The following is a 26,761-nucleotide window of genomic DNA, read 5'->3' on the forward strand; positions in this document are numbered from 1 at the left end:
AAAATTAGCACTTGACTTTACAGAGTACTAAATGACCACCAAGATAAAAGAGATTTTGACCTGTAAACTTTTAATTAAAAAAAAAGTAGTTCCTTGGGCCAGGAGTTAGGCCTAGTGGTAGAGTACTTGCCTAGCAGGCAAGAAGACCGGGGTTTGATTCCTTGGTACCACATACATAGAAAAGAGCTGGAAGTGGTGTTGTGGCTCAAGTGATAGAGCTCTAGCCTTGAGAAAAAGTCCAAGGACAGGGCTCAGATCCTGAGTCCAAGCTCCACAACTGGGAAAAAAAATTTGCCAGGCATGGTGGCTCACGCCTGTAATCCCAGTTATTCTGAGGGTCGTAGTTCAAAGCCAGTCCAGGTACTAAAAATGTCCATGAGACTCTTATTTCCAATTAACCACCAGAAAACTAGAAATGGTGCTGTGGCTCCATGAGTAGGGCAGCCTTCAGCTGAAGAGCTCAGGGACAACTCCCAGTCCCAGAGTTCAAGTCCCATGACACACACACACACACAAACACACACACACACACACACACACACATACACACACACCCCTTCACTGTGTATCCAGAAAAGCAAAAGATGAATGATAATACCATAATCTCAAAGCAATGATCATTTTTAGATATTTATTATGATAACTTCTTCACGCAGCAACAAGAGTCTCTAAACAGAAATGGCTCATGTGAAATTCAAGGCCACCAGCCATCTGGCACCTTTACTCCCTTGTAGGAAAATCATGGTGATAATTCCAGGACTGATTGTCTTTCCTTGTCTCTCTGTAGTTCCAGCAGCTCAATCTCCAGAGACAGTTTATATATCTCCAGAGCTATTTTTACCTCCTCTGCAATTGGGAGACACTGCATGAGTTTTCTGCCCTTCAGCATGTGCTCACAGCCTTCCGGGACGTCCTGCAAGAGACATGGGTTGGTAGGTAGTGAGAGAGCTCTGCTGAGTATCCACAGGTAGAACAGAGGGCTAGCTAGTCTAGAAGAAGCATTGTTAGGAATAAGTTCTTCCAGATCCATGGGACCTTGTTAAGGGGCTGAGCTTTTCCTGTTTTCAAGTGAGAAAAGGGAGAGGAAGAAGAAGAGGGAGAGGAAGAAGAGAAGGATGAAGCACAGGAAGAAGAGAGGGAGGAGGAGAAAGAAGGGCTAAGGTGAGGAGAGGCGCAAGGGAGGGAAAGGGAGGATTCTCTTGGAATGACTGAATCCTACCAGGCAGATATCATCATGCCTTGCTGAGAAAGAGCTTTGAAGAAGACATTGTTTTTAGGGTTTAGTTCCAGAGACCTGCCTGAGTATCACTTACCCACTCACACTTGGGCATCTTCGGATACCAGGTTCCATTCTCTGAGCAAGTAATACTTTGGGTACCCACAAGGGAGAAGCCAGAGTTACACTGGATGGTGATGGTTTCAGGTTCAATATACTGAGCCTTATTCACCGACAGCTTTCCATTTTCTATCTGTGGTTTCTGACACTGAGCTATAAAAGAAACATATTTTTAGGCAATCTGCAAATCTAAGAAAGAAAGAATTAAGTCCATGTAGGTGAGACTTCTTGTTCTGATTTTTACTTACCTTTTTTTTTAAAATTGGTCATAGGGCTTGAACTCTGGGCCTGAGCTCTTCAGCTCAAGGCTACTGCCCTACTCTTGGGCCTGGGTGTTGTCCCTGAGCTCTTCAGCTCTAAGCTACTGCCCTACCCCTTGAGCCACAACCCCACTTCCTGTTTTCTAGTGGTTAACTAGAGATAAGAGTCTCACATTCTTTAGGTTCTTTAGTGCCCAGGCACTAAAAGAACGGTGATCCTCAGATCTCAGCCTCCTGAATAGCTAGTATTACAGGCATGAGCTACCACCATGCCTGGCTTTACTTATATTTTTATGACAAAAATATTAGATAACATTTTTATAGAGAATGATAGCTAAACATTTTATGTGACTCTCTCAATTAACTGTCACAATAGTCTTCATGAAATGAGCATTACTATTACTCTCATTTTACTTAGGAGAAAGTTTACCTATGCAGAGTGTAAGAAATGTGCCCACAGTAATAGCATGTTCCAATAACACAATAGGATGCCAGGTGCGGTGGCTCACGCCTGCAACCCTAGATACTCAGGAGGCTGAGATCTGAGGATCAAGCTTCCAAGCCAGCTGGGGTAGAAAAGGTCCATCAGACTCCTATCTCCACTTAACCACTCAAAAAATACGAAATGGAGCTGTGGCTCAAGTGGTAGAGTACAAGCCTTGAGCACAAAAAGGCAGACAGGCCCTGAGTTGAAGCCCAACTGCCAGGAAAGAGAAAGTGAGTGGGGGGGGAGGGTGGGAGGGAGGGAAGAAGGGAGGGAGGGAGGAAATGAACCAAGAGTATCTCACTCGCTCTTGGTCACAGGCTGAGAAGGGGAGGGTTTACCTTTACACTTTGGGGCTGCTGGTGACCACTGCCACTGGCTACATGTCAGTTTTGCTTCTCCAACCAGGTGGTATCCTTTCTCACATGAGTACAGAGCCTCCCTTCTGTTATAGAATGTTGAACTGGAGAGTTTATACTCTCCATGGGCAATTTCAGGAGGAAAATCACAACCTTGATGGTAAGACAGAAACGCAACAGAAGATGAGCATGTAGAATGTGTAAAACACTGCATCTTAGAATTTGTCCTTCTTTCTCTGTGTGTAAGATTACTTGGCAACACGCATCCATCCATGTGGACTGTCCTCTCTTAAGCCTTGGCCTGAGGCCTAGAAGGTCTCAGTTTATGCTCTTCAATAATCTGAATGGTGAAGCTCCCCTAGGAGACCCGAAGTGAAAGTTTTTGTCTGCAGTTGGTGGAATTTTAAAGAGGTAGGACTGGTCAGGGGTACTTAAGTTATTGGAATTGTGTCTTAGAGAGACATTGTGGGACTCTGAAACTTTTTTACTTGTACCATGTTATTTTTCTGCCAATATTTGCTACTTTGGCACAGGCCCACAGAATCAGAGTCAATGGATCATGGACCAAAACTTCTAAAACTGTGAGTCAACACAGATCATTTCTTTTCTTTTCTTTTTCATTATTTAGAGAATACTTTATTAGTTTGTGTCATCAAACCCACATACTTAAGACCTTACATATTCAACACAGATCTTTTCTGTTTATAATAGGCATGGAACCTGGGGTCTTACCACTAGGCCAAACTCCTGGCTCCTCTCTATCACTTTTATATGAAGAAACTCCCCAAATAATGTTAATTCTAAAAGTTCTTACTGTGAGCACATGATGGTGTTTTGGGATACCATGTGCCATCTGCTTGGCATGTTGCTAGAGGCATTTCTTTCCCATTACATGTGTACGATACAACATCTTCATAGAAGTAAGCACAGCCATTGTCAAGGTGAGTTTCTGTATGTTGAATGGTTTGCACATTCTGCACTGTTAGCGCTGGACAACATACCTCTAAAAAAAACAATAAGGTTAAGGCTTGTACAGCAAACCATCTCACTATCACCTCTGTAAGAAGTTGGGCAAACACAACAGGAGTGTCAATGAATCTGTGCTCCCTAATTGCTAAATTTTAATCCAGTCATTCCTCACAGCTAAGAATTTTCAGGAAAAACTTCCAGATGAGAAGCTGTAACGAACATTTGTACCATGATTCCAGGATAATAAATACTATCCATTTCTTTATGATTTTGCTGGAGTTGCATCATGACTAAATTCTCCCATAGTTTACATTTTGTTTATCATAGGAAGGAGAAAGTTATCAATAGTTTATATCTGCCTGGTGACTAATACATAAACATAAATTTAAATGGTTGCTTAAGGCCAAAACTTTTCTTTCTTGATGCAAAATTCAAAGTGCAATAGCTATTCAAATTCTTTTACTTTTAAACAATTAGAGCTGATATAAGGACACTAGGTACGCCTTTTTTTTTTTGTAAGTCATGGGGCTTGACCTCTGGGCCTAGGACTGTCCCTGAGCTCTTCAGCTCAAGGATATCACCCTTACCCTGGGTCTGGGCATTGTTCCTGAGCTCTTCAGCTCAAGGCTAGTGCTCTACCACTTAAGCCACAGAGCCACTTCTGGTTTTCTGGTGGTTAACTGGAGATAAGAGTCTTTTTGTGCCTAGGCTAACTTTGAACCATGATCTTCAGCACTTAGCCTCCTGAGTAGCTATGATTACAGGTGACTAGGGACACCATTTTTTATTAACAGTTGAAAATGTTTTAAGATGGAATTTGAAGACTAGGTATTGGTAGCTTATGTCTTTAATCTGTGCTACTCAGGAAGCTGAGATCTGAGGATCCTGGTTTAAAGCCAGCCCAGGACATAGAAGTCCAAGAGTCTATTATTTCAACCAACAAAAAGTCAGACATGAGGTTGTGACTCAAGTGATAAGAGTACCAGGCAAGAGTGAAAAGGCTAAGAGAGAATGCGAAGCTCTCAAAGCAAGCCCCAGTGCCAGAATATACAAAAATAGAAAAGGTAGAACTTGATATTGCCTGACATAAGACAACAAAACATCACAATAGAATAAATTACTGTATTTTCTATGCAAGAAATGTAACTATCACTATGATGTAGTTTTATAGGTATGCTCCAATACTCATTTGTTTATGAAACATAATAAAAATACCCAACATCCATATGATTTTTCACATTGTAACCTTTATGAAATGCTTTACAGAATAGAGGACACTACTAGATATGTCATAATTCTAAATTCATACTTAATCAGAGAATACATCGTGAATAAATACCATTTCACTTCTGCTCTATAAATGATTAAAATGCCCTAATTAAATAATTAAATCAATAAGATTATCGCAGCAAAATAAACATAGCTAACAGGTAGATTTTTAATTATCTACAAGTAATACTTGGTTACATGAGAGGTGATAATAAGTTTTGCTTACAAAATATAATTTAATTAAAACTCAAGTTGGGGCTGGGAGTTTGGCCTAGTGGTAGAGTGCTTGCCTAGCCTGCACGAAGATCTCGGTCTGATTTCTTGGTAGAAAAAGCTGAAAGTGATGCTGTGGCTCAAGTGGTAGAGCACTAACCTTGAAAAAGGCCAAGGACAGTGCTCAGGCCCTGAGGACTGGGAAAAAAAAGTTAAATAAAAAAAAAATCAAAATGAGGTGCTGGGGAAGATGTAGCTGCCTCTTCTCTGAACCTCCCCTTTGCCTCCAGACTTCTCTGGGGCCAGCAGCCGGCCGACCAGGGGCCCGGGGCCACGGGCTCAGCCAATGACCATGGGCTCAGTGTCCAACCAGCAGTTTGCAGGTGGCTGTGGCATCTGTAAGTGGTTCAACGTGCGCATGGGTTAGGCTTCCTGTCCATGACTGCCCATGCCCCGGTGGACGTCTTTGTGCACCAGAGTAAGCTGCACAGAGAGGGCTTCCAGAGCCTGAAGGAGGGTGAGGCTGTGGAGTTCACCTTAAGAAGTCTGCCAAAGGCCTAGAATCCATCCGTGTCACTGGCCTGGCTGGGTGTGCTGTATTGGGAGAAAGAGGTGGCCAAAGGGGAAGAACATTCAGAAACACAGGTCCAAAGGAGACAGGTGCTACAACTGTGGTGGTTTAGACCATCACACCAAGGAATGCAAGCTGCCACCCCAGCCCAAGAAGTGCCACTTCTGCCAAAGCATCAACCATATGGTGGCCTCCTGTCCACTGAAGGCCCAGCAGGTCCCCAGTTCCCAGGGAGAGCCTGCCTACTTTCAGGAGGAAGAAGAAGAGATCCACTGCCCTGCACTGCTCCCCCAGGTCCAGAATCGAGCCGTCAGTGAGGGGGGCAACTCTTGCTAGTAGGAAGTTTCAAGGAGCAGGCATCAATCGGCAAAATGGAGAGAGTGGAGATAGGGTGGGTTGGCGAGTAGCTGGTACTGCCATGTGTCTCAGGCCAGGGTTTCCCTGCATCACCACATCTTTTCTTTTGGTGATGCACAGGAATTCCTATCATGATCTATCTCAGTTCAAGTTGCGGGGCTTAGGGGGAACCATCCTTGAAGCCTACATGCTTTACATAATAAGCCTCACCCCCCAGTCTCCAGCTTCTACAAATGACCCAGATTGGCAAGCTCTTTTAAAGAAGGATGTGTAATCATTCCCTTGCCAGGATGTGAAACAGGCATAAGACCAGTAGATGAATGGGCTCAATCCCTCAGGTAGTACCTTGTGTGGGAAAGGGCCTTAGGAGCAAGGTAGGGTTGTTTTTTGTTTTGTTTTGTTTTTTTGTTTTGCCTCCCCATCTTGTATCCTCATCACCTGATTTTGAGCTATGGTTCTGGGAGAGTTGTCCCATGCATTGGGTTGTGATGACAGGCAAAATGGGTGGCTGGGGAATGGCTGCAGACCTGCTCCTCTGAGCTTCCTCCCACCCCTTTTCTGGGCCAATGTGATTGTAATTTATTTGCTTCCTTGGATAACTGCACCTTGGGTACTCACTTTCTCCAGGATGCCAAACTGCACTATTTGTGCAAATGACGTATCTTGTGCATTTTAATTTTTTTCTTAAAATAAATATTCTGGTTTTGTATTTTTATATATTTTAATCTTAAGGCCCTCATTCCTGCACTGTGTTCTCAGGTACATGAGCAATCTCAGGGATAAGTGGGCAGCAGCTCCAGGTCCGCAGGAAGATTTTGTTTTTATCACCATGGGGAGCAGCCATTTGGAGTGCATAGCCTATTGAACTACCTCATTTTTGCCAATTAGAGCTGGCATTTCTGCCACAGGGTCCTCTTGAAACCCCCTCTACTCTTGGAAATGTTTTGTGGGAGACTAGGTTTTGAATTGGGCTGCCCTATGACTTGTTCTCCTTCTGCTGGAAGAATGGAAATTAGTCTAAACAGGAAACTGGTGCAGAGAAGGTAGAAGGGGCCCAGAGAGGAAGCCAATGTTAGTGGTGATTGTCTAATCCTAGGGCTCTGGGATTTGTTTTTTCTTTCCATATACCAAACCTATCCCTTCCTAGATTAGGAAAACCTAGCTTACCACGCACATAACTATGTGTCCTTTTTTTCTCTAAGAAATGGGAATTGACATGGTTAAATTTTGAAACCACAGGTTTGTGTCCACATTGTACTAGCCAGATAGGGATGGATATATAAAACAAGGACCAAAATCCTCAGCCTTTCAAAAGTCTTGACTTCCAAGGAGACCCATAAGTGAGGGCCTCTTTGTGGCACCCAGAGCCAGTGTCCTGCCCTGCTGCATAGTGGTTCATAGTGTTGTGTTAGCTAAAGGAGAAAAAGGGGGTTTCGTTTACATGCTGTGAGATCACCACAAACCTACCTCATTGTTGAAACAGGACAAATGCAATAGAATGCATTGGGAGATGTCAGTAGCCTTCTTGTACACTAACAATACGCAAACAGAGGGCCAAATCAAGAAAATGATCCCATTTGCAATAGCCCCCAAAAGAATAAAATCCTTAGGAATTAACCAAAGATGTAAAGGGATTATTTAATGAAAACTATAAAAGCCTAATGAAAGAGGACACCAGGAAATGGAAAGACATCCTATGCTCATGGCTAGGGAGAACCAATATAGTGAAAATGGCCATACCGCCAAAGTTGATATACAAATTCATGCAATCCCCATCAAAGTCCCAAAGACATTCTTTACTGAAATAGAAGATATAATCCAAAGGTTCATATGGAACAAGAAAAGACCTAGAATAGCCAAAACATTCTAGGCAGAAAGAGCAATGCAGGTGGTATTATAATATCAGACTTCAAACTCTACTATAGAGCCATAGTAACAAAAACAGAATAGTACTGGCACAAAAATAGACCAGAAGATCAATGGTACAGAATAGAAGATCCAGAAATAGAACCACATACCTATAGTCAACTTGTGTTTGACAAAGGAGCCAAAGATATAAGGTGGAACAAACACAGCCTATTCAATTATTGGTGCTGGCAAAACTGGGCAGCCACATGCAGAAAACTAAAAATTGACCCTAGCTTTTCTCCATGCACAAGCATTAACTCAAAATGAATCAAAGACCTCAATGTCAGACCAGAAACCTTGAAACTGCTACACAATAGAGTTGGAGAGACACTGGAACTCATAGGCACAAGCAAAAGATTCCTGAACAGAATCCCAGGGTCACAACAGATTGGAGAAAGACTTGATAAATGGGGCTAACTAAAAATAAAAAGTTTCTGCACAGATAAAAGCATAGCCACCAACTGGGAAAAGATATTTACCAATAATACATCAGACAAATGCTTAATATCCAGTATATACAGGGAACTCAAGAAACGAATCCCCCCAAAACCCAACAAACCAATCACTAAATAGGCAAGGGAACTAAAGAGAGACTTATCAGAAGAGATTAAAATGGCAGAAAAGCATATGAGAAAATGTTCATCTATGGTCATAAAGGAAATGCAAATAAAAACAACCCTAAGATACTACCTTACCCCAACAAGAATGGCCAAGATTTTGAACTCAGACAATGACAGACACTGACGGGGTTGTGGAGAAAAAGGAACCCTACTGCACTGCTGGTTGGACTGTAAGCTAGGTCAGCCACTCTGGAAAGCATTGTGGAGGTTTCTTAAAGAATTGAAAATTGACCTTCCCTACGATCCTGCCACACTACTACTGGGCATCTACCCTGAACATCATAACCCAAGATATGATAAGGACACCTGCTCGGCTATGCTCATCTCTGCACTATTCACAATAGCCAGGTGATGGAAACAATCCAGATGCCCTACTGCAGATGAATGGATACAGAAAATGTGATATATATATATATATATATATATATATGAATTCTACATAGCCAACAGACAAGATAAAATGACATTTGCAGTGAAGTGGACAAATCTAGAATGAATCATGTTGAGTGAGACATGTCAAGACCAAAGGAACAAAGGGCGCATGGTTTCCTTAATATGTGGCTATTATATCCAAACAGTACAAGAGCGAGGACTCAGTATTTGTATACCCAATGCTATGGACATGGTATTGGAAATATAAACACAACTACATAGACATAAAAATCTGTGACTCTATAGATATAATGTTTTATTATATAGATTAATATGTATATATGACATACAAATACTCAGCCTAATTTTAATTATGTTCTAAAATCTAAGTACCAGTGATTGTATATAGAGATTCCCTTCTTGAATACTTGTTTGTTAAATATGTCACTTGAAATATGATGTAAAAATCAATGTTAATAAAATCTTTAATAAAAAAATAAAATTGATGTGTCTCTTAGAAAAGTAGAATGAGTATTAGTAGCTTCAAGTAACTTTTGCTTTTATTCCAATATGAAAGAAATAATCTGGTATATTGAACTACTGCTTTTCATTATTTGTGTGCATTTCACACATTTTTCAAACTCTAATCTGTGGCATGAAATTCTTTGTAGTCTGGAACTTTGTGTATTCACTTTTGAAATGGCAAGGTTCTGTTTGGTAGGTAGGAGACATTTATTCCTTTCCTAGTCCAATTCCACTGAGGCCAATAAAATAGCACCCACCTCTCAGTGAAGAGATAACTTCCTTTCCAGCCTCCACAGATAAGGAGTCCAGATTTGTTTACTTAAAACAACCAATGAGCCGAGCTGGGCAGGCAGACATGGTGGCTCATGCCTGTAATCCTAGCTACTGAGGAGGCTGAGATCTGAGGATTACAGTTCAAAGCCAGCCTGGGCACTAAAATTCATGAGACTCTTATCTCCAATTAACCACCAGAAAACCACAAGTGGTGCTGTGGCTCAAGGGGTAGGGTGATAGCTTTGAGCTGAAGAGCTCAGGGACAATGCCCAGGCCCAGAGTCCCACAAACTGACCAGAAAACAAAACAAAACAAAACAGATGAGACCCTGTTTTGTTGACCTTAGTCTCTCATGGTGGCTCAAGTTGGTTGAATACATGAGTACATTACTGTCTTGCTAATTTTCCCTCTGTCAATAACCACAAAGGTTACATTTGGGAAGGAAAAGCTGTAAGGAAAGTCCATTCTGACAGTAGTTGAGCTTTTTGTTTGCCCTTCTAACTGTCCCAGTAGTTAAGCTAATCCTTAATGTGAATAGTGTTTAACACTTTTGTCTATTGCTCATTTGATTCTGAACTGAGCTAAGGAAAGCTTTTAATTTAGTATCTCATACTCTAAGACCTTTGAATGATTTCTTTTAGAAAACGCAGTTCAGTTCGCAGTTTGCAGTGGGCATGGTGGCTCACCCCTATAATCCTAGCTATTCAGGAAGCTGAGATCTGAGGATCAAGGTTCAAAACTAGCCTGGACACAAAAGGCCCTGAGACTTTTATCTCCAATTAACCTCTAGAAAATGGGAAGTGGGGCTTGGCTAAAGGGTAAGGCGGTAGCCTTGAGCTGAAGAGCTCAGGGACAGTGCCCAGGCTGAGTTCAAGCCCCATGACCTACAAAAAAAATGCAGTTTGCTCTCTGATTGAAATCATGTATCCCAAATTGATCTTGAGGGATAAAATTATGTTTAAAGGTACAGAATCTATCACTTACTAGGTATTCAATATACAAAAACATTTAGAAAACAAAAACTTACTTTTACACCCTTTGAATTGACTCCATTTGAAATCTTTCTGACAAGTCACACTCGTATGCCCATTATGAGCAGGTTTAAAGCCAATATTGCACCGGTAAAATAATGTAGTCCCGGGCTGATAAACATTCTCTCTTCTAAGCTTATGAGACTCTGTCCAGGAAGCACGTGGAATGATTGGTAGGCCTAGGCAACCATCTGTTCATAAAGCAAGAACAAAAGAAAAGGTAACTGTTATTAGGGTGGCTCCATGAACCTATCCTATCAAAGTCTATCTTGTGTCTAGTCAGGAACTAGCTTGTAATGTTTCACACATCACCATACCAGAAAACAGCTATAAACATCCATCTAAGTGTGCCTACCCTCAGAGAAGTTCTTATGGATGGAATTACCCAATGGTTTCTATACGTTGGGCCAATTGTACTTAACATCAAGTATGCTTACTTTAAAAAAATTATTGTAAACGTGATGTACAGAGGGGTTAGAGTTACATAAGTAAGGTAATGAGTACATTTCTTTTTGAGTGGGGTTATCCTCTCCCCCTTTTTCTCCCACTTACCCCCTCCACTCCCTTCCTCCTCAAGTAGTAAAGTTTATTTCCAAAATATTAGCTAGTGAGTATCACGGCTGCATTGGTTCACCCTTTTTCCATCCATTTCCGTGATTTCCCCTCTCTTCCCCAATAAATTTATGTACAAGACAAAGGGTACAGGAAACAAAAACAGTGACAAGGGGGAATACCCCAAAGGAGAAAGAAAGAAAGAAAGAAAGAAAGAGAGAGAGAGAAAGAAAGAAAGAAAGAAAGAAAGAAAGAAAGCTGAAAACAGTACACTAAGAAAAAAATCTCTTATTCCATTTCTTAGAGTTCATTTCAATAAACATCATTTTATATGGTCATATGCACATATCAATTGAGCTATTGTGATCCTGTGCACAGAATATCCTAGACATATTCTAGTTATTACAGATGAAGGAGTCAGCTTATGTTTGTTTGGGCCTGGCTTGCTTTGCTTAATGTAATTTTTTCAAGTCTTTCCATTTCCTTATGAATGGGGCAATGCCATTCTGATGGAAGCATAGAGTTCCATTGTGTGTATATACCACATTTTGTTGATTCATTCATCTACTGACAAACATCTTGGTTGATTCTGTATCTTAGCTATGGTGAATAATGCTGCAATGAATGTGGTTAGGCTGATAGCTTTAGCATAACCTTGTTTGTGATTACTCTTTATTGCGCTTCAGAAAGTATAGTTTATGAGTGGAAGTATTAGGTTTGCTAATTAAACATGGCAACAAAACTCTGAGAGACAACCACATCTAATTTTCTATGTTTCCTGGATGACTAGGGAATGAAAACCAGAACTCTGCTTATCCAGACAACACCAGGAACTCAAAGGGGCTTCCTAAGGACACACCAAGCTCTAATAATTATTTTCTTTTTTGAGTCTGGGGGTCGTATTTTTCTCTCTGTTCCATTGATTAATCATAGGCTATGGAAATAGAATTCAAACGTCTACTGAGATGGATGTTTATTACATTTTTTAATCTTCAAACATTTGAAATGAGATCTTTCATAAGAATACATGCATCTCTTTGAGATAGAAAAAACAAGGGTGATGGCCATCTGAAAGAGAAATCTCATGTTTATGAGTAGTTATTCTGACCTCCTCTATGGTCTTAGAAACCAATAACAAACTCAAACAATAATTTCCCTATTCCAAACATTTCAAATATCTAAGGTCATAATTTTTCTGTGGATGTTTCCTTTAACTTGGTGTTTGTTTTTTTTGAGGCTCATTCCTATTGTATCATATCAGTACTTCAACTTTATTGTCAGATGGTGTTCCATTGTATGACATATCACAGATATTTATTATTCAGTTATTGAACATTTGGGATGCTTGGTTTTTATGTACAGAGTAATCACTCTGTAGGCACATGTAAATTTTTTTTTGCCAATTGTGAGGCTTGAACTCAGGGCCTGAGCACTGTCCTTGGACTTTTCTCAAAGTTAGAGCTCTACCACTTGAGCCACAGCACCACTTCCAGCTTTCTTCTATGTATGTGGTACCGAGGAATTGAACCTGGGCCTTTGTGCATGCTAGGCAAGCACTCTTCCACTAGGCCAAACTCCCAGCCCCCCACATGTAAAATTTTAAAATGTGAACATCTGTTTTCATTTCATAAAGGAGACTTCTGGAGCATAAGATAGCTACTACTTTTCAAAAGGATTGTATCCATTTAGATTCTTTTTGTAGTATATGAGAACTCTTAAGTTTTCCCACAAATGTTCATGAGAATGTCTACCTTCATAATCATTCTAGTGGCTAGAAGATCATCCTTATATGGGATATTTACATAGGTTCTTTAGGCTGAAAGCAGTAACACTAAACAGCAATTTAAACCCCGAAAGGAAACTACAAGCACTTGAAGAGCTGCTTTTGTGGGTAATTGAAATACAATATATATTTTCCCTTTTGTATCCATAGGATTCTAAACCCCCAAACTCTGCAGATGTTTGTCTCAAATATCAAATGACAGAGTATTTCTATATAGCTAATATATATCTTCTTACAGATTGCTTAATCACTGCTTGATTGCTAAAGTACCTAGCACAGCATAAATGCCATGTTGGTACCTATGGTACTGTATCATTTTTGGAATAGTGGCAGAAATGTCTGTACATGCTCATTACTAAAACAGACAAGAATACTAGGTACACGTGATTTCTTCCCCTTACCAGTTTCATGATCCGTGGGTTGGTCACTTAACATCTTTGAACAATTTCCTCATCAAAATGAGGACAATGGTAGTGATGGAGTTCATTGACCCAACTCTTATATACTGAGTATAATTGTGTTTCTGATTATAACTTTCATCAGTATTTTCATGATATTCAAAGCCATCATTTGAGAGTTAGAATCATAGTTAGTCCATAGAACACTTTCATACAGGTTAGAGGAGAAAAGGCATTTTTCCCATCATGATATCTCAGCTTTCAAAAATAGTAATTATAGCCTGGCTGGTGGTTCTCATTTTATAATCCTAAACTACTCAAGAGGCTGTGATCTGAGGAGCCTGGTTCAAATCCAGCCCAGGCAGGAAAGACTGTGAGACGCTTATCTTCAATAAAACATCTAAAAATCCACAAGTGGAGCTATGGCTTCAAGTAGTAGAGTACTAGCTTTTTGCAAAAGAGCTCAGGGACAGTGCCTAGGCCCTAAGTTCGAGCTCCATGACTGACTATTTATATAATATATAATATATAGTATATTATTTATTCATTTTGTATTATATTTACTTATTATATAGTATATTATTTAAAAATTTCCAAAGGCAGTTTTCTACCACCTATTAAAAACTTGCTGAAATAAGCATACCTGCAATATTAAATGCCTCCCCATCAGGCTGGAGTGTGTACAACCTGCGCAACCTTATACAGCAACCTTCTGTAGTGACAGAGAACCCACACTGATATTCCTGGGACCTGTAGATGTTCACCATGGCTTTTACTCACTGGGCTCACAGGTGGGAGGAGAAGGATTCCAAAGACCATCAGCTTCACAACTGATCACACTGTTGCCTCTGAGGACAAAACCTTTGTGGCAGGTGTACATAATAGAGTGTTTGTAAGTATATATGGATGCAAATCCAGAGATGATATCTCCATGTGGAATATCTGGCTGAGGACAGATGATCTCTAAAGAGCCATGAGAAAGAGGTACAGGGATTTTAGAAGACAAGCAACGCATGAGAGTATTTACTACTGTCACGACTAATACAGTTGCCAGCACAAGGACATGTCCTGTAGCTACCAGAGAAACATTTTTTAACATTTAAAACACTTCTAAATAAGTCGGGCGCTGGGGAAAGCTGAGATCTGAGGATCACAATTCAAAGCCAGTCTGGCCAGGAAGGTCTGTGAGACGCTTATCTCCAAACAATCACAGAAGAAGCTGGAAGTGGTAGCTCAAGGAGTAGAATACTAACCCTGAGTGAAAGGAGCTTAGGGATAGCACCCAGGACCAGAGTTCAAGATCTAGGACCAGGAGGGAAAAAGTCTAAATGGCAGCTTCTCCAAAACTCAATAAAAGGAGGTTCCATCACCTTGGTCCTTCCATAAGATAAGCAGCGTTCACTCCTCCAACCTATTTGTCAATAAGTTCTAGTGGCACGTAACCCAGAAGTCCCCCAAATTTCCAACACAACAGCCTGATTTCCTAGATGGCTTTGGTTGTGGGTCAGAGACTTCTGATAGGAACATTATGGTCACAAAGAAGCAGCCAGAGCATCACAGACCCACTCCCCAATAGAACGGTCACACTGATGCTACTAGAATCCTTAAACTCCTCCCCAACTCATCGCCATGGCTGGAAGTTGTTGCTTCCTTCACTTCTTGGCTGGATGATTCCAATCAGAGGTTATCTTAGTCCATTTCCACTGCTATAATAAAATGCCTTTTACTAATTTATGAGCAATAGAAATTTACTTTTTCATAGTTTTGTTCTTGGAAATCCAAGAACAAGGCATCAGCAGGTTTGGTTCTGGTAACTGCTTTGTTCTTGGTTTCTAAGAAGGTGCTTCTATGCTAGATCCTCGTGGAGAAAGGGATGAAGACTGTGCACTCCTGCAGCGAAAGGGTAGAAGGGATCAGGCCTCTTTTTTCAACCTCTTTTGAAAAGGGTACTGGTATCATTCAAGATGACAGAGTCACTGGGAATGAATCGTTTCCGGAAGGCCCTCCTCTTCCATTAGCGCTAGGTTCCAGTATGAATTCGGAGGGACACATTCAAATCACACCAGGGCCCCATGTCCTACAGACTGTCCATGCTTTAGAAAGGCCAGGAGTTTTCTTTATAAAAGAGAGCATATTTACTCTCCTGGTAGTGTCCCGGTGACTCCCTTTCCTCTTCATCAGGAACTCCTAAGAGTGACACACAAGATCCTTTACAAGATCTCTGCCAATTCTTCCAGCCTCTGCTTTTGCCTTTTCTACCTCTTGCCATCCGGATTTGTTTGAAGTGTCATGCTTGCTTGTCTCCTGGTTTGAGCCTGTCCTGCACGGACTTGTGTTAAGACATTATGTATAGTAGTGAGAGTCTCCAGGGTCTGGAATAGTCTTTGTGTGAATGAAGAGGAACTTTTCCTCCACCAAACCAGCGAGATAATGATGCTGTTTACTAGCCTAATCCAATGGCATAAAGGTCAAATAGATGGCTGCTGTAGTACCACCATTACTTTGTCTCTGAATTATTCTAGTTCCCCAATAAATTCATCATCCCCTTGTAAACAGAAAGAGAATCACTGAAGGCAAAATTCATTGCTGTGACTTACTTTTACAGGTAGGAGGGTCTGGTTTCCAAACACTTGTATTTTTATTCACCACAGAACAGGAAATGGAGGCATTGCCTATGAGTGAGAAGTTGGGGTCACAACTGTAGGTGACTGAGGAGCCATAGGTGAAGATATCTTCTTCTCCACCACTGTGCTTCCCATTGCTGATGACCGGAGGGGGCTCACACATGACACCTAAGAGATTCAAGTGAAAGAGAAAGACATACTCAGAGAGGGCATGGTTACAAACGTCCAATTCTCACACATTCATATATGCGTGTTCTGCTAGTAGTAACGTGTAGCATTGCTGGTCACTAAGAGGGAGAGTTTAAGTTTATAGCCAAGTCAGGAAAAGTCTCCACTTACTTACACATACAGGGAGAGGATCGCTCCAGTCCACGCCTTTATCTTGGATGTCACAGAAACTTGTCGTTGAGCCAATTAAGTTATATCTAGGTAAAAGATAGAAGATTCTAAAAGAATGCTTCCTTTCTTCTAAGAAATTAAAGGGGCCGAGAATGGAACTGTTAATAACATGGAGAAATAAGTATCCAGTTTTATTACTTCCCATGGAACACAACCATTGAGTAAAATTTCACCGTGACCATGCACCATCTACACTTAATTTTTGAATTTAAGCTTAGGTCTTTGTGGGGTGTGTTCTTCAGTTTTCTCTGAATAGAAGTTCCTGGGTGGGTTACTTACCCCAAACTCTCCTGACTTCTAGCCCACAGCCACCGCCTCCTTGAAGATGCCTCGCCTTCATACAACATGAACTCCCTGTTTGCCATCCCTAAGTTTTGTTTTGTTTTGTTTCTTTGTGGATCATGGGGCTTGAACTCAGCCTGGGCACTGTCCCTGAGCTCTTCAGCTCAAGTCTACTGCCCTCCTCCTGGGTCTGGGCGCTGTCCCTGAGCTCTTATGCTCAAGGCTACCACCATACCCTTGAGCCAAGCCCCACTTCCACTTTTGGAGATAAGAGTCTCAGGCCCTTTTGTGCCCTGGCTGGCTTCGAACCTTGATCCTCAGATCTCAGCCTCCTGAGTAGCTAGGATTACAGGAGTGAGCCCCTGCGTCCAGAGCCATCCCTAAGTTTTAATGGCTGTTTAATCCTACGTTTTCTTCAGCTGACTTCTCTCACTTCTGCTTATCACAGAAAGGAAAAACATTGCTTTCCCATCATGGCAGCCTTTAGAGTGAGAGAATATTGTGGTGGAAAAGTATATTACCTTTAGCCAAAAGCTTCCAGAAATGTATTGAGCAACAACTTAAAGGAAGCTGCGACCTCTGTATGGTCAAATATAAACTAGAATTTTGAATGTTAAGGGCAATATTTCCATGAAAAAATAAGGTATTGATACTGATTATTTCAACAGGAAAAACTGAAGTGTCCTAGCAGAACCTTGGGTCTGAATTTCCTCACTTTCCATCTTGAGAGACATATACAAGGAAAACATGGCATAAAGTGAAAAATCAACCAAAACAAAACTGTAATAGAAAAGCATTTAGAGAAAAAAAAATAGCAGATATAAATGACAAAGGAAAATTGTAGGCTTTATGAAAACAATAGCTATATTAAAATGTATTTCAAGTAAAGGACATTAGACCAAATGGTTTAATTTTCATGTCACTTAATAAAAGCATATTGCATAAAAGAATAATGGAGAGGGGGCTGGGAGTGTAGCCTAATGGTAGATGCTTGCAAAGCACTGGGTTTGATTCCTTGGTACTACATGCACAGAAAAAGCCAGAAGTGGTGCTGTGGCTCAAGTGGCAGAGCGGTAGCCTTGAGCAAAATGTCCAAGGACAGTGCCCAGACTCTGAGTTCAAACCCCAGGACTAGGATTGATTCCTTGATGACAAATACACAGAAAAAGCTGAAAGTGGTACTGTGGCTCATGTGGTAGAGCGCTAGCCTTGAGAAAGCTCAAGGTTAGTATCTAGGCCCTGAGTTCAAGTTTTAGGACTGACAAATATGATGTGTTGCTACACTTAGCACAAGTTTATACACATATAAGATAATTCATGTATGTGGGTTCAAGAAGGGAGATACACATGGATCAATCAAATGGATTTCTAAGTCATAATACCACTACAAAATAAAATTCTATGAAATTAGTAATCTCTCTATATACAAACATATAATCTCACTTGTGTATATCTACAAATAGAAAGGCAAAATAAGATTCAAAACCACATTTGTCTACTGAGATATTTAAGAAAAGTTTTGTAAAAGCTACATTTTGGGGCCAGAACATGGCCGAACGGTAGAGCGTTTGCCTAGCATGCACAAAGCCCTGGGTTCAATTCCTTGGTACTACCCACACAGAAAAACCAGAAGTGGTACTGTGGCTCAAGTGGTAGAGCCCTAGCCTTGAGAAAGCCCAAGGACAGTGCCCAGGTGCTGAGTTCAAGCCTCAGGACTGGCAAAAACAAAACAGAACAAAAAACCCCCTACATTTGCTTTTGGAAAGGGGAATATATATGTATTCCCCTTAAGGATATATGCCAATTTCAAGCTCATACAAGGAACTATCAGAAAGGTACATAAGAAACCAATATAAGCCAAGTGCCAGTGGCTCACATCTGTAATCCTAACTACTCAGGAGGCTGAGATCTGAGGATCATGGTTTGAAACCAGCTTGGGCAAGAAAATCCCCATGAGAGTCATCTCCAATTAACCACTTAAAAACCAGAAGTGGCACTGTGGCTCAGAGTGGTAGAGTGCTAGTCTTCAGGAAAAGAGCATAGGGACAATGACCAGGGCCTGAGTTCAAGTCCCAGGCCTGACCCTCCACCAAAAAAAAGGAGAGAAAAGACGTGAATACAAGTGAATTTCTTAGACTACAACTAAAATTCTTATTGAGGACAAAACAGGTTATATGAAGACAAGGTGGAAGTAAAAAGCCTCAGTGTATACATTATCTGTTGCTTTATGTTTTAAACTACATAGACCCATGAACACTTTTTCTTAAAAGAATTCTTTCTAGATTAGTTCATGCTCACCCTTCTAAACAGCTGAAATGTATTTGTGACCCAAAAGAGAAATCTGTCTTGACTTCCACATGGCCATTACGTATATCTCCTGGATTTTGGCACCGTTTCTCTGGGAACAAAATATAAGTGATTAATAAATCCAAGCTGGCTACTGGTGGCTGAAGCCTATAATCCTAGTGAATCAAGAGGCTGATTTATCAGCTGCCCAGTTCAAAGCCAGCCCAGGCAGAAATGTTTGTTTGCCTGATTAACCACTAAAAAGTAGGAGATGAAGCTGTGGTTCAAGTGGTAGAGTGCCAGTATTGAGCAAAAAAAGCTAAGTGACAGCATCCAGGCTCTGAGTTTAAGCCTCAGGACCAGTGTGTACATGCACACACACGTGCACACACACACACACACACACACACACACACACACACACACACACAGATTAATGAATCCAATTGCTGATACAGCATAGGAAGGGAAAAAGTGAATAACTGATAGATCTAGTTCTACTTTTGCTTTCAGAAATATCTAGATGTTAAGATTCACATTTATTTTGTTTTATTTACTTATTTAGATTTCCTATAGATGGTCTTAAATTCATTATGTAGCTGAGCCTGGACACAAACTCATAATCCTTCCAGTTTGGTCCCCTGAGTACTGATATTACAGGCATGCGCAAGAACACACAGATCTGGATTCACAGACCTGCCTGATCTCCATTAGCTGAATTTATATTTTGCAGGAAAAATGGATATAAAGTCTGAGCTTGTTTTTTTCTGGCATATTTTACCAAAGGTCATACCTTTGGTTATAAGAGATACAAAAAGAGAAAACATAGATTGTATGTTTGTACTGCTGAAAAACATCACAAATGGCACTCTTGAGCATGAATCACCTTCTCCCAAACCCAACCGTTATGTTTGGGTGAGATTACTTTGGCAGCAGCCATGTTGCTGCTGTTTATCCACGTAAAGTTTTATAATTCTTTAAAAGTAAATCTAGTTTCCAATAGAGGCAAGTGAGATTGGGGGCTCATTGCTTGAAAGAAGTGTTTGGTGAACTACTTTGCAGGAGAGATTTCTTCTATATAGTCAGCTAACTTCTAATTTTCCCTTCTGTTATAATTTGCTCTATTTTTCAAAATTTTACATGTGTGGGATAAATTAGGTAGCGAAAGAGAAACTGGAAGTTTTCTTAGTAACTCCAGGCTCAAGATGTTTTGATCCTCAAACCACAGCTGGAAGTTTATCACAACATCGGTACAAACACAAACGAAGAGAATAAACATTAGTACTTACTGACACAGAATTCATCATATTCCCATGTGCCATCTGCTCTGCAGATCATATTTAGATTTGAGCTTTTCCTACTGTAGCCAAGATGGCAAGTATATTTCAGCACGGTGCCTGTGTTGAAGTCTTCTTGGTCCACCATCTTTACTGGTGAGGCAAAGTCTAATTTGGGTGGAGTCCCACATTTTCCTGGACACCAAAATGACAAGGGACACCAAATGTCACATCTTGGGACGTAACAACTTAATGTTTCTGTAGTAGAATTTTAGAGGAAAGACTAGTCTTTTCTCCTTAAAAACAAAACAAAACAAAGCCCTCTTGGACTCTTTAACTCCTATTTCCTACATCAAGAGCAGGAAATGTTTCTCTTCTATTTTTTCCTACTTTAAACCTGTTAGAGTAAAAAATTGTAACTCCTCTCTCCTCTCCCCTCTCCACTTTGCTGAATGATATGTAAATATGTCTGCTGATAAGTGATAATAATAAAACCACAAATAATAAAAGCACATGGGATAACAGACATGAGCTGCATCAGCATGTCAGATTTCCCATCTTTGCTGACTCATGTGGGTCTATGTGAAGCCAGAATTCCCCACCAGTCTGTCTTAACTGAAGCCCATTATTTTATTAAGTATTACATTACAAATCAGGTATGGAAGTTGATGCACTCGGGAGGCATAGAATAGAAAGATCATAAGTTCAAAGCTGGCCTTAGTGACATAGTAAGTTCTAGGCCAACCTGGGCTACACAGCAAGAGTTTCTCAAAAATAAAAATGTAATAGTATATGGTGTTGGTTGTCTCAGGAAAAGAATGCCTAGGAATCTGGAAGATAGGTTAAAATAATAAAAATAGTTAAACAAAATAGGTAATAAAATAACCTATCTATCATTTTTGTGCCAGTACTAGGGCTTACACTCAGGAGCTAGCACTCTTACTTAGCTTTTTCACACAAGGCTTTATAGCTCTACCACTTGAGCCTCAGCTCCATTTCCATCTTTGCTGATTCATTAGAGATAAGAGTCCCTTGGATATGCCTGTCTAAGCTGGTTTTGAATATCAATCTTCAGGTCTCAGCCTCCTGAGTAGCTAGGATTACAGGCCTGAGCCATCAACAGAACAACATTGTATATTTCTTTTTTAATACCTTTATGAATTTGGATGATCACGAAGAGGAAACATAGAGTTCTTGAACCAGAAAAGATTTAATCCTGATTTTCTTTTTAAAAAATTTATAAGGGAACTATTCCTATTCAGTAAGAAAGCAAATGCTTCCTGAAGTCCTATTATAAACAACTCCTATAACTCATTATATACATGTATATGTGAGTTATTAAAAAGGAGAAATGTAAAAAAATGTAATCACAGTGATGATGATGGATTGTACACAATTAGTTAATTGTAATTAATTAATTACAGGACTGATTTACCTTTTCAGAATACAGGTAGAAGTGTGCAGTTCACCACTCCATTCTAGATAAAATCACAGACAGTGAAAACTACTCATTCAGACAGATAAGTACTATAAATTTGTTTCAAGTCACAGGTAGGAGACAGATTGCTTTGGAAACTACTAGAGAAGAAACTCGAAGGGAAAGTCTAGAAAATTGCTTTCTCAGTGAGCAAAGCAGATGCCCTTACATTCCAGTTAGCCAAAAACCTTTTGTTGCTAAACATAGATTGCTGCTAATCTAACAACTCTTTTTTTTCAGTCTCGCAACTATGGAAAACTTGAACTGTTGGCTTTCCATCACTCACCAAGAACGGTAGCCAAAAGAGTGGCAACCAAGGCAATTTGGAAGAGACTTGGCTCAGAGACACTGCTCAGCCTAGCGAAGGGCCAAGCTGCCACCTCCCTCCTTCTATGGTAGGTCCCACTTCCAGCTCCTGATGGGCCCATGACCTCTTGCTGCTTCTCGGAAGAAAACAAACAACAACTTCATTTCGTAAGTCGTAAAACAGTAGGATACCTGGCGATGGGATCCATGTCTTCAAGAGATGCAGCCTAATTCAGTAGAAAAGACATGGGCGCAAATGTTACAACAGAAAACAGGCAGGACCAGCCTCTGCAGAAACTTCCTGGTCAGAAGAGACATGAATTCTGCATGGAATCAGATCCTGTCTCTTATGTTCTACTTCCACAGCCCAAATTTGAGTCCAGGGTCTCAAAATTCCCTTCACCCCACCCTAGACTACTGCAAAAGCCCTCCAATTATTTGTAGCCAACTTCCACAGTGTTATTGATATTTCACATTATATTCCCTACAAAGCAATTCATACTGTGTCATTCTGCATAAGATTTACCTTGTCTTCTATTCCATTCATTCCATTCTTCCCATTCCCCTCCCTCCTCCCCCTTTTCACAAATAGAACACTATATTCCATCCTCAGAAACCTATCCATCTTTTCTAAAAAAAAATCATTTTGAATTCTTTTAAAGCACCTGAAAACATTTGCATACAATGACTCTTCTATATTCCAAACTCTCTTTTATTCACTATCCATATAGCAAATATCACTCCTTCGGGAAGAATGGCCTCACCCCTCTAAGAAATGTCAGTATCTGCTATGTTACACTGGCACTTTTCTTTGTTTGGGGTTTTTTTTTTAGTACTTTTTTTGTCTTTTTTTTGTACTGAGCATCAAACCCAGGATGTTGTGCTTGCTAGGCAAGCACTTTGCCACTGAGCTACGTCCCAGCCCACGTTGGCACTTTTCTTGGTACCTTAATGAATACCACATTCTAGAGCCAGAGGTTTGGCTCAAGTTGGGAGACCTCCTACCTGGCAAGCACAAGGCCCAGGTTCAAACCCTCAGAACTGATAGAAACAAAAACAAACAACAACAAAACCTACATTATGTTGTAACTATCTACTGTTCCCTCATGAGGTACGGTGCATTTATTGAGGGCAAGTATAAGTGTTTGCTCCAGTTTCTCTCTCGAACTGGTATATAACTGTTACCCAACAAATGTAGAACATATAAATCCAATTTGCTTTCATGTCTACATGTAACAAGTCAACTGCCTCTCTGAGGACGGCAGGCAATGTGTGTGAAATGCCTCGATGACTGGGTCCAGGTCCTCGATAAGTCTTGGGGCATACCTCAGATCATTCCTCCAGCTGAAGCCAGCCAGCCACAGAGCCTGGGGATAGAGGGGAGGACTTCCAGGTGGAGGAAACTTGAGTTTGCCATATTTGTAATTCTAATCTTGGAGAAGCTGCATCCACTTCTTGCTACTCAGATCTCCTCATCTCTAAAACGATCGCATCCAACTTAGCTGATCTACTCTGTTCCTTACGAACTCAGCGATTCTCTCTATCTGTCCACTAAAATGCTGAGGCGACTCTAGCAAATGCCTTTGCATTCCAATCATCCTTTAGTTTCTAGAGAAATGAAACAAAGTCACGAAGCCTAGGACCTGGAGGGTGTCCTGTGAGAAACAGGGTGAGCACTTGCCAGCGCAGTACAGTCTAAGAAATTCTGGGGAAACTTTCCGTTTCCAGTTTCTCTTCCCAATAGATTAGTCTTCGTGAGTGTGTGTCGGGCGTGGGAGATTACAAAGTGGCACATTTCATCAATACAAACTGGTCTTTGAATATCTTTTGTGAAAGCAACTGTGTCCAAAATTCATAGAGGGGTAGGAGATACCACCAGGCCTAGTCTCCTTTCCCTTAGGATTTTATAGGGATTATCTTTTAAGTGATTGAATTTTCTAAATTTCTCCAACCATCCCTTAAAAAGTAATCTCTGAAAAGGATACTATATATCTCTAGTTTCAGTGCCACTACCTTTACACCTGGACTCTCAATTTTATCACTTACAAATGCTAGAAAGGCTTTCTTCCATTATTTGAGTCTGTCTGTCTCTCTCTAGCTTGCTCACTCTCAGCTCTTTCCTTCAACACTCACATTACATTTACATGTATCTCTAAGCCTATTATAACCAAGCTTATTTGATGCTTCTGTGTATTCTTATTTTTAATTCTTAATATACTACCCTATTTGGGGACAGAATTAAAAATCAGCAAAAAGATAATTAAAAATGTGGAGCAGAAAAGAGTCCTAGACAACTAAGGAAGAAGAGAATTTCAAGAAGGAAGGATTTATAGATGTCACTACACTTGGAAAGAGAGAGAAAAGAAGTGAGTGTGATTAAGATGTGTTGTTTCAGAGACTAACATATCGTCCCATTACCCAATCTAAAGGTTTCTACTGACGCCACTAGAGTTAGTGTCTGGAAGTGTAAACAGTCATCCAAGAAAAACACAACTGCTAGCAGAATAGACTTTGAAAACCCCTCTGAGAAGTCTGGTTTACCTCTTGCCTCACTTTCCTACCTGGGGCTCAGTGAAGGACCAACAGAGCCACTCACTTGGTTCCTAAAAGATGCAAGAACAAGATCAGTATCATCATATACTTCTTTTCATGCCCTATCTGATTCATAAGCATTAGTCCCTCATTTCTAATAAAAATATGAGACTCTTAAAAGGTTAAAAATAGTTTTTCAAACCACACAAATCCCACTTCCTTGTGCAATACCTTGATAAATGTTTCTGTCAAAAACTTTACCAAGGTTTTGTCCCTGTCTTGTCTTTCCAGTCCTGCATCTGTGAGAAGACAAGCCATCGACTTTCATCCCAGCTGTCCCATAGTCAACTGACCTGCAATAGCAGAGGAAGGCTCACTCTGCGATGGTGCCTTGATCTCTCCTGCCCTGCTTCCTCTGAGATCATGGCTTATCATAATGTCCTGTTAGCTAGTAGCTCATGCCATTGGCTGGTCTCTGATAGCTGAAGGTAGATGGATGGACAAAAGGCTCTCCTCTGGCCCAGTGAATGATTAACAGCAGAACTAGAGCAGTGCTTGCCTAATCTTCCTCTTCACCAGTTCTCATTCTCGACCATATGTTGCAATCATTTCTTTTCTCCTCTGCCAACCATTTCCCCTAAGTGAGAAAGGTAATTTGAATTTAATGCCAAAATTCCGGGTTTTTTTTCTTTTCATAACCACAAGAAAGTTATGCAAGACACCCGCTAGGTAGTTTGGAAGCCTTGACTACTGCAGAATTTAGAAAAGCTGCGGCACTAGGACCAGAGGCTTTTCAGGCATTCCTGGTGCAACAGTCTTGCCTTTCACTGGTCTTCATTCATCCCAAGGAAGAAGAAAAGGTGAAACATTTATCAAGCAGGGATTAAGTTTCTGATATGTGTTGAGTTCCCTGGAACTTACAAAGCGTTCAACCAACATACAACTCCTATTCATGTGGATATGTTTTATGTGTGCACATACATGCATGTATGTGTGTGTATGCCAGTACTGGGGCCTGGACTCAAGGTCTGGATACTGTCCATTAGCTTTTGTGCTCAGAGCTGGTGATCTACCACTTGAGCCACAGCTCCACGTCTGGCTTTTTTTCTGGTCAGTTGGAGGTAGGAGTAGCATTGGGCTTTTCTGTCTGGGCTGGCTTTGAACCATGATCCACAGATGAGTAGCTATGATTACAGACGAGAGCTACCAGCACCAGGCTAAATATTAACTACTATGACTAACTACAAATTACATGCCAGATATTAAAAGATCCCTAGAGTTTTGTCTGCTATTGAGTGCTATTCAGATAAACACATCAAAGGACCAGTAATATTTGATACCACATAGATATCATGACTTTAACCGGGTTCCTAGGAAGGAATTTTAAACTTGACATTTCCCAATCAAGCTGTTCACCATAAAGTTTCAGATTTGTGTGCCCAAATATTATTGCCTTTCTGACAACATAGATTTCTTTCTGAAAGAACAATTCCATTCAGGTTTACAAAGGAGTTAACCAGAGCAGATTGAATTCATCCCAGAAGTTTTGACAGCTATAAGATATTTAGTCTGTGGAGCAGTACAGATTATTAGGGGTAAAGAAAACATGGCTACATCCCAAAATGGAGCACCTGATTGGATGAGTGAGCTTAGAAGAGGACTCTGAGCTGTCCAGTCTTGAAAGCTAAGAGGAAACAATGCCTTTAAAATAGATCTTCAAAGTATCATTTCCAAGTGCATTGAAGTGCTTTTCAGTCCTTTCTACTGTAATTGTTGCAAATTTTTCTCCTCATGCTACCAATTGGTATATTCCTTCTCAGAAGATAATCTTGCCTCCTGTTTGACTGAAAATCATTCTGTAGTAGCTTCACTCAGGTCAGATTTTTCTCACCTACTCCCTCTTGATTCAAAAAGAATGGATCCTTTTATGACCAGAGATGTTGAGCATTTCTTCATGTGTCTATAGGCCATTTTTATTTCTTCTTCAGAGAAGACTCTCTTTAAGTCTTTGGCCCATCTTTTAATGGGATGGTTGTTACTTTGGAGATTAGTTTTGGAGTGATTCAATTTTTTGAGCTGTTGATATATTTTAGATATGAGGCCTTTGTCCATTGTATGGTTGGTGAAGGTCTTCTCCTATTCTGTAGGCTTCCTAATTAATTTACTAGCTATTTCCTTTTCCATACAAAAGCTCTGCAGTTTAATGCAGTCCCACTTATCTAGCCTTTCTCTGATTTGTTGTGATTCTTGGTCCTTATTAAGAAAGTTTCGACCTGTGCCAAGGAGGCCTAGAGTATC

General features: G+C 40.5%; 1 protein-coding gene and 1 pseudogene across 4 annotated transcripts; one reads left to right on the top strand and one right to left on the bottom strand.

Annotated features, from left to right (window-relative positions):
- Positions 1–605: 605 nt before the first annotated feature.
- On the bottom strand, positions 606–24,920 carry C4bpa (complement component 4 binding protein alpha). 4 transcript variants are annotated; one of them, XM_090341290.1, is made up of 13 exons: positions 24,817–24,913; positions 24,573–24,574; positions 21,912–22,068; positions 20,161–20,343; positions 18,884–18,983; positions 16,244–16,329; positions 15,878–16,072; positions 14,061–14,243; positions 10,544–10,738; positions 3,254–3,442; positions 2,422–2,592; positions 1,314–1,489; positions 606–913 (listed from the first exon to the last, which is right to left on the bottom strand). In XM_090341290.1, the coding sequence occupies exons 1-13, from the start codon at positions 24,896–24,898 to the stop codon at positions 740–742; spliced, it is 1,893 nt and encodes a 630-aa protein (XP_090197416.1). In that variant the 5' UTR covers positions 24,899–24,913; the 3' UTR covers positions 606–739. The 4 variants fall into 4 exon arrangements, with proteins under 4 accessions (XP_090197416.1, XP_090197414.1, XP_090197413.1 ...); XM_090341288.1 differs by lacking the exons at positions 606–913; positions 1,314–1,489; positions 24,573–24,574 and having other exon boundaries at positions 2,366–2,592; positions 21,912–22,065; positions 24,817–24,920; XM_090341287.1 differs by lacking the exons at positions 606–913; positions 1,314–1,489; positions 24,573–24,574; positions 24,817–24,913 and adding an exon at positions 24,695–24,806 and having other exon boundaries at positions 2,366–2,592; positions 21,912–22,065.
- Positions 4,529–5,824, top strand: LOC150058458 (protein lin-28 homolog A pseudogene; annotated as a pseudogene).
- Positions 24,921–26,761: the final 1,841 nt, after the last annotated feature.

This window comes from Megascapheus bottae, chromosome 10 (genome assembly GCF_031878675.1).
Source record: "Megascapheus bottae isolate mThoBot1 chromosome 10, mThoBot2.hap1, whole genome shotgun sequence".
In the NCBI taxonomy this organism is placed as follows: Eukaryota; Metazoa; Chordata; class Mammalia; order Rodentia; family Geomyidae; genus Megascapheus; species Megascapheus bottae.

Bases quoted from the DNA above. Each gene is read 5' to 3' on its own strand.
- C4bpa (XM_090341290.1), bottom strand. From the start codon at position 24,898: ATGATAAGCCATGATCTCAGAGGAAGCAGGGCAGGAGAGATCAAGGCA. The intron at 18,984-20,160 runs GTAAGTACTAAT...TTTTGTTCCCAG, and splicing joins ATATGATGAATTCTGTGTCA to AGAAACGGTGCCAAAATCCA. The intron at 2,593-3,253 runs GTAAGAACTTTT...CTTACCATCAAG, and splicing joins AACACCATCATGTGCTCACA to GTTGTGATTTTCCTCCTGAA.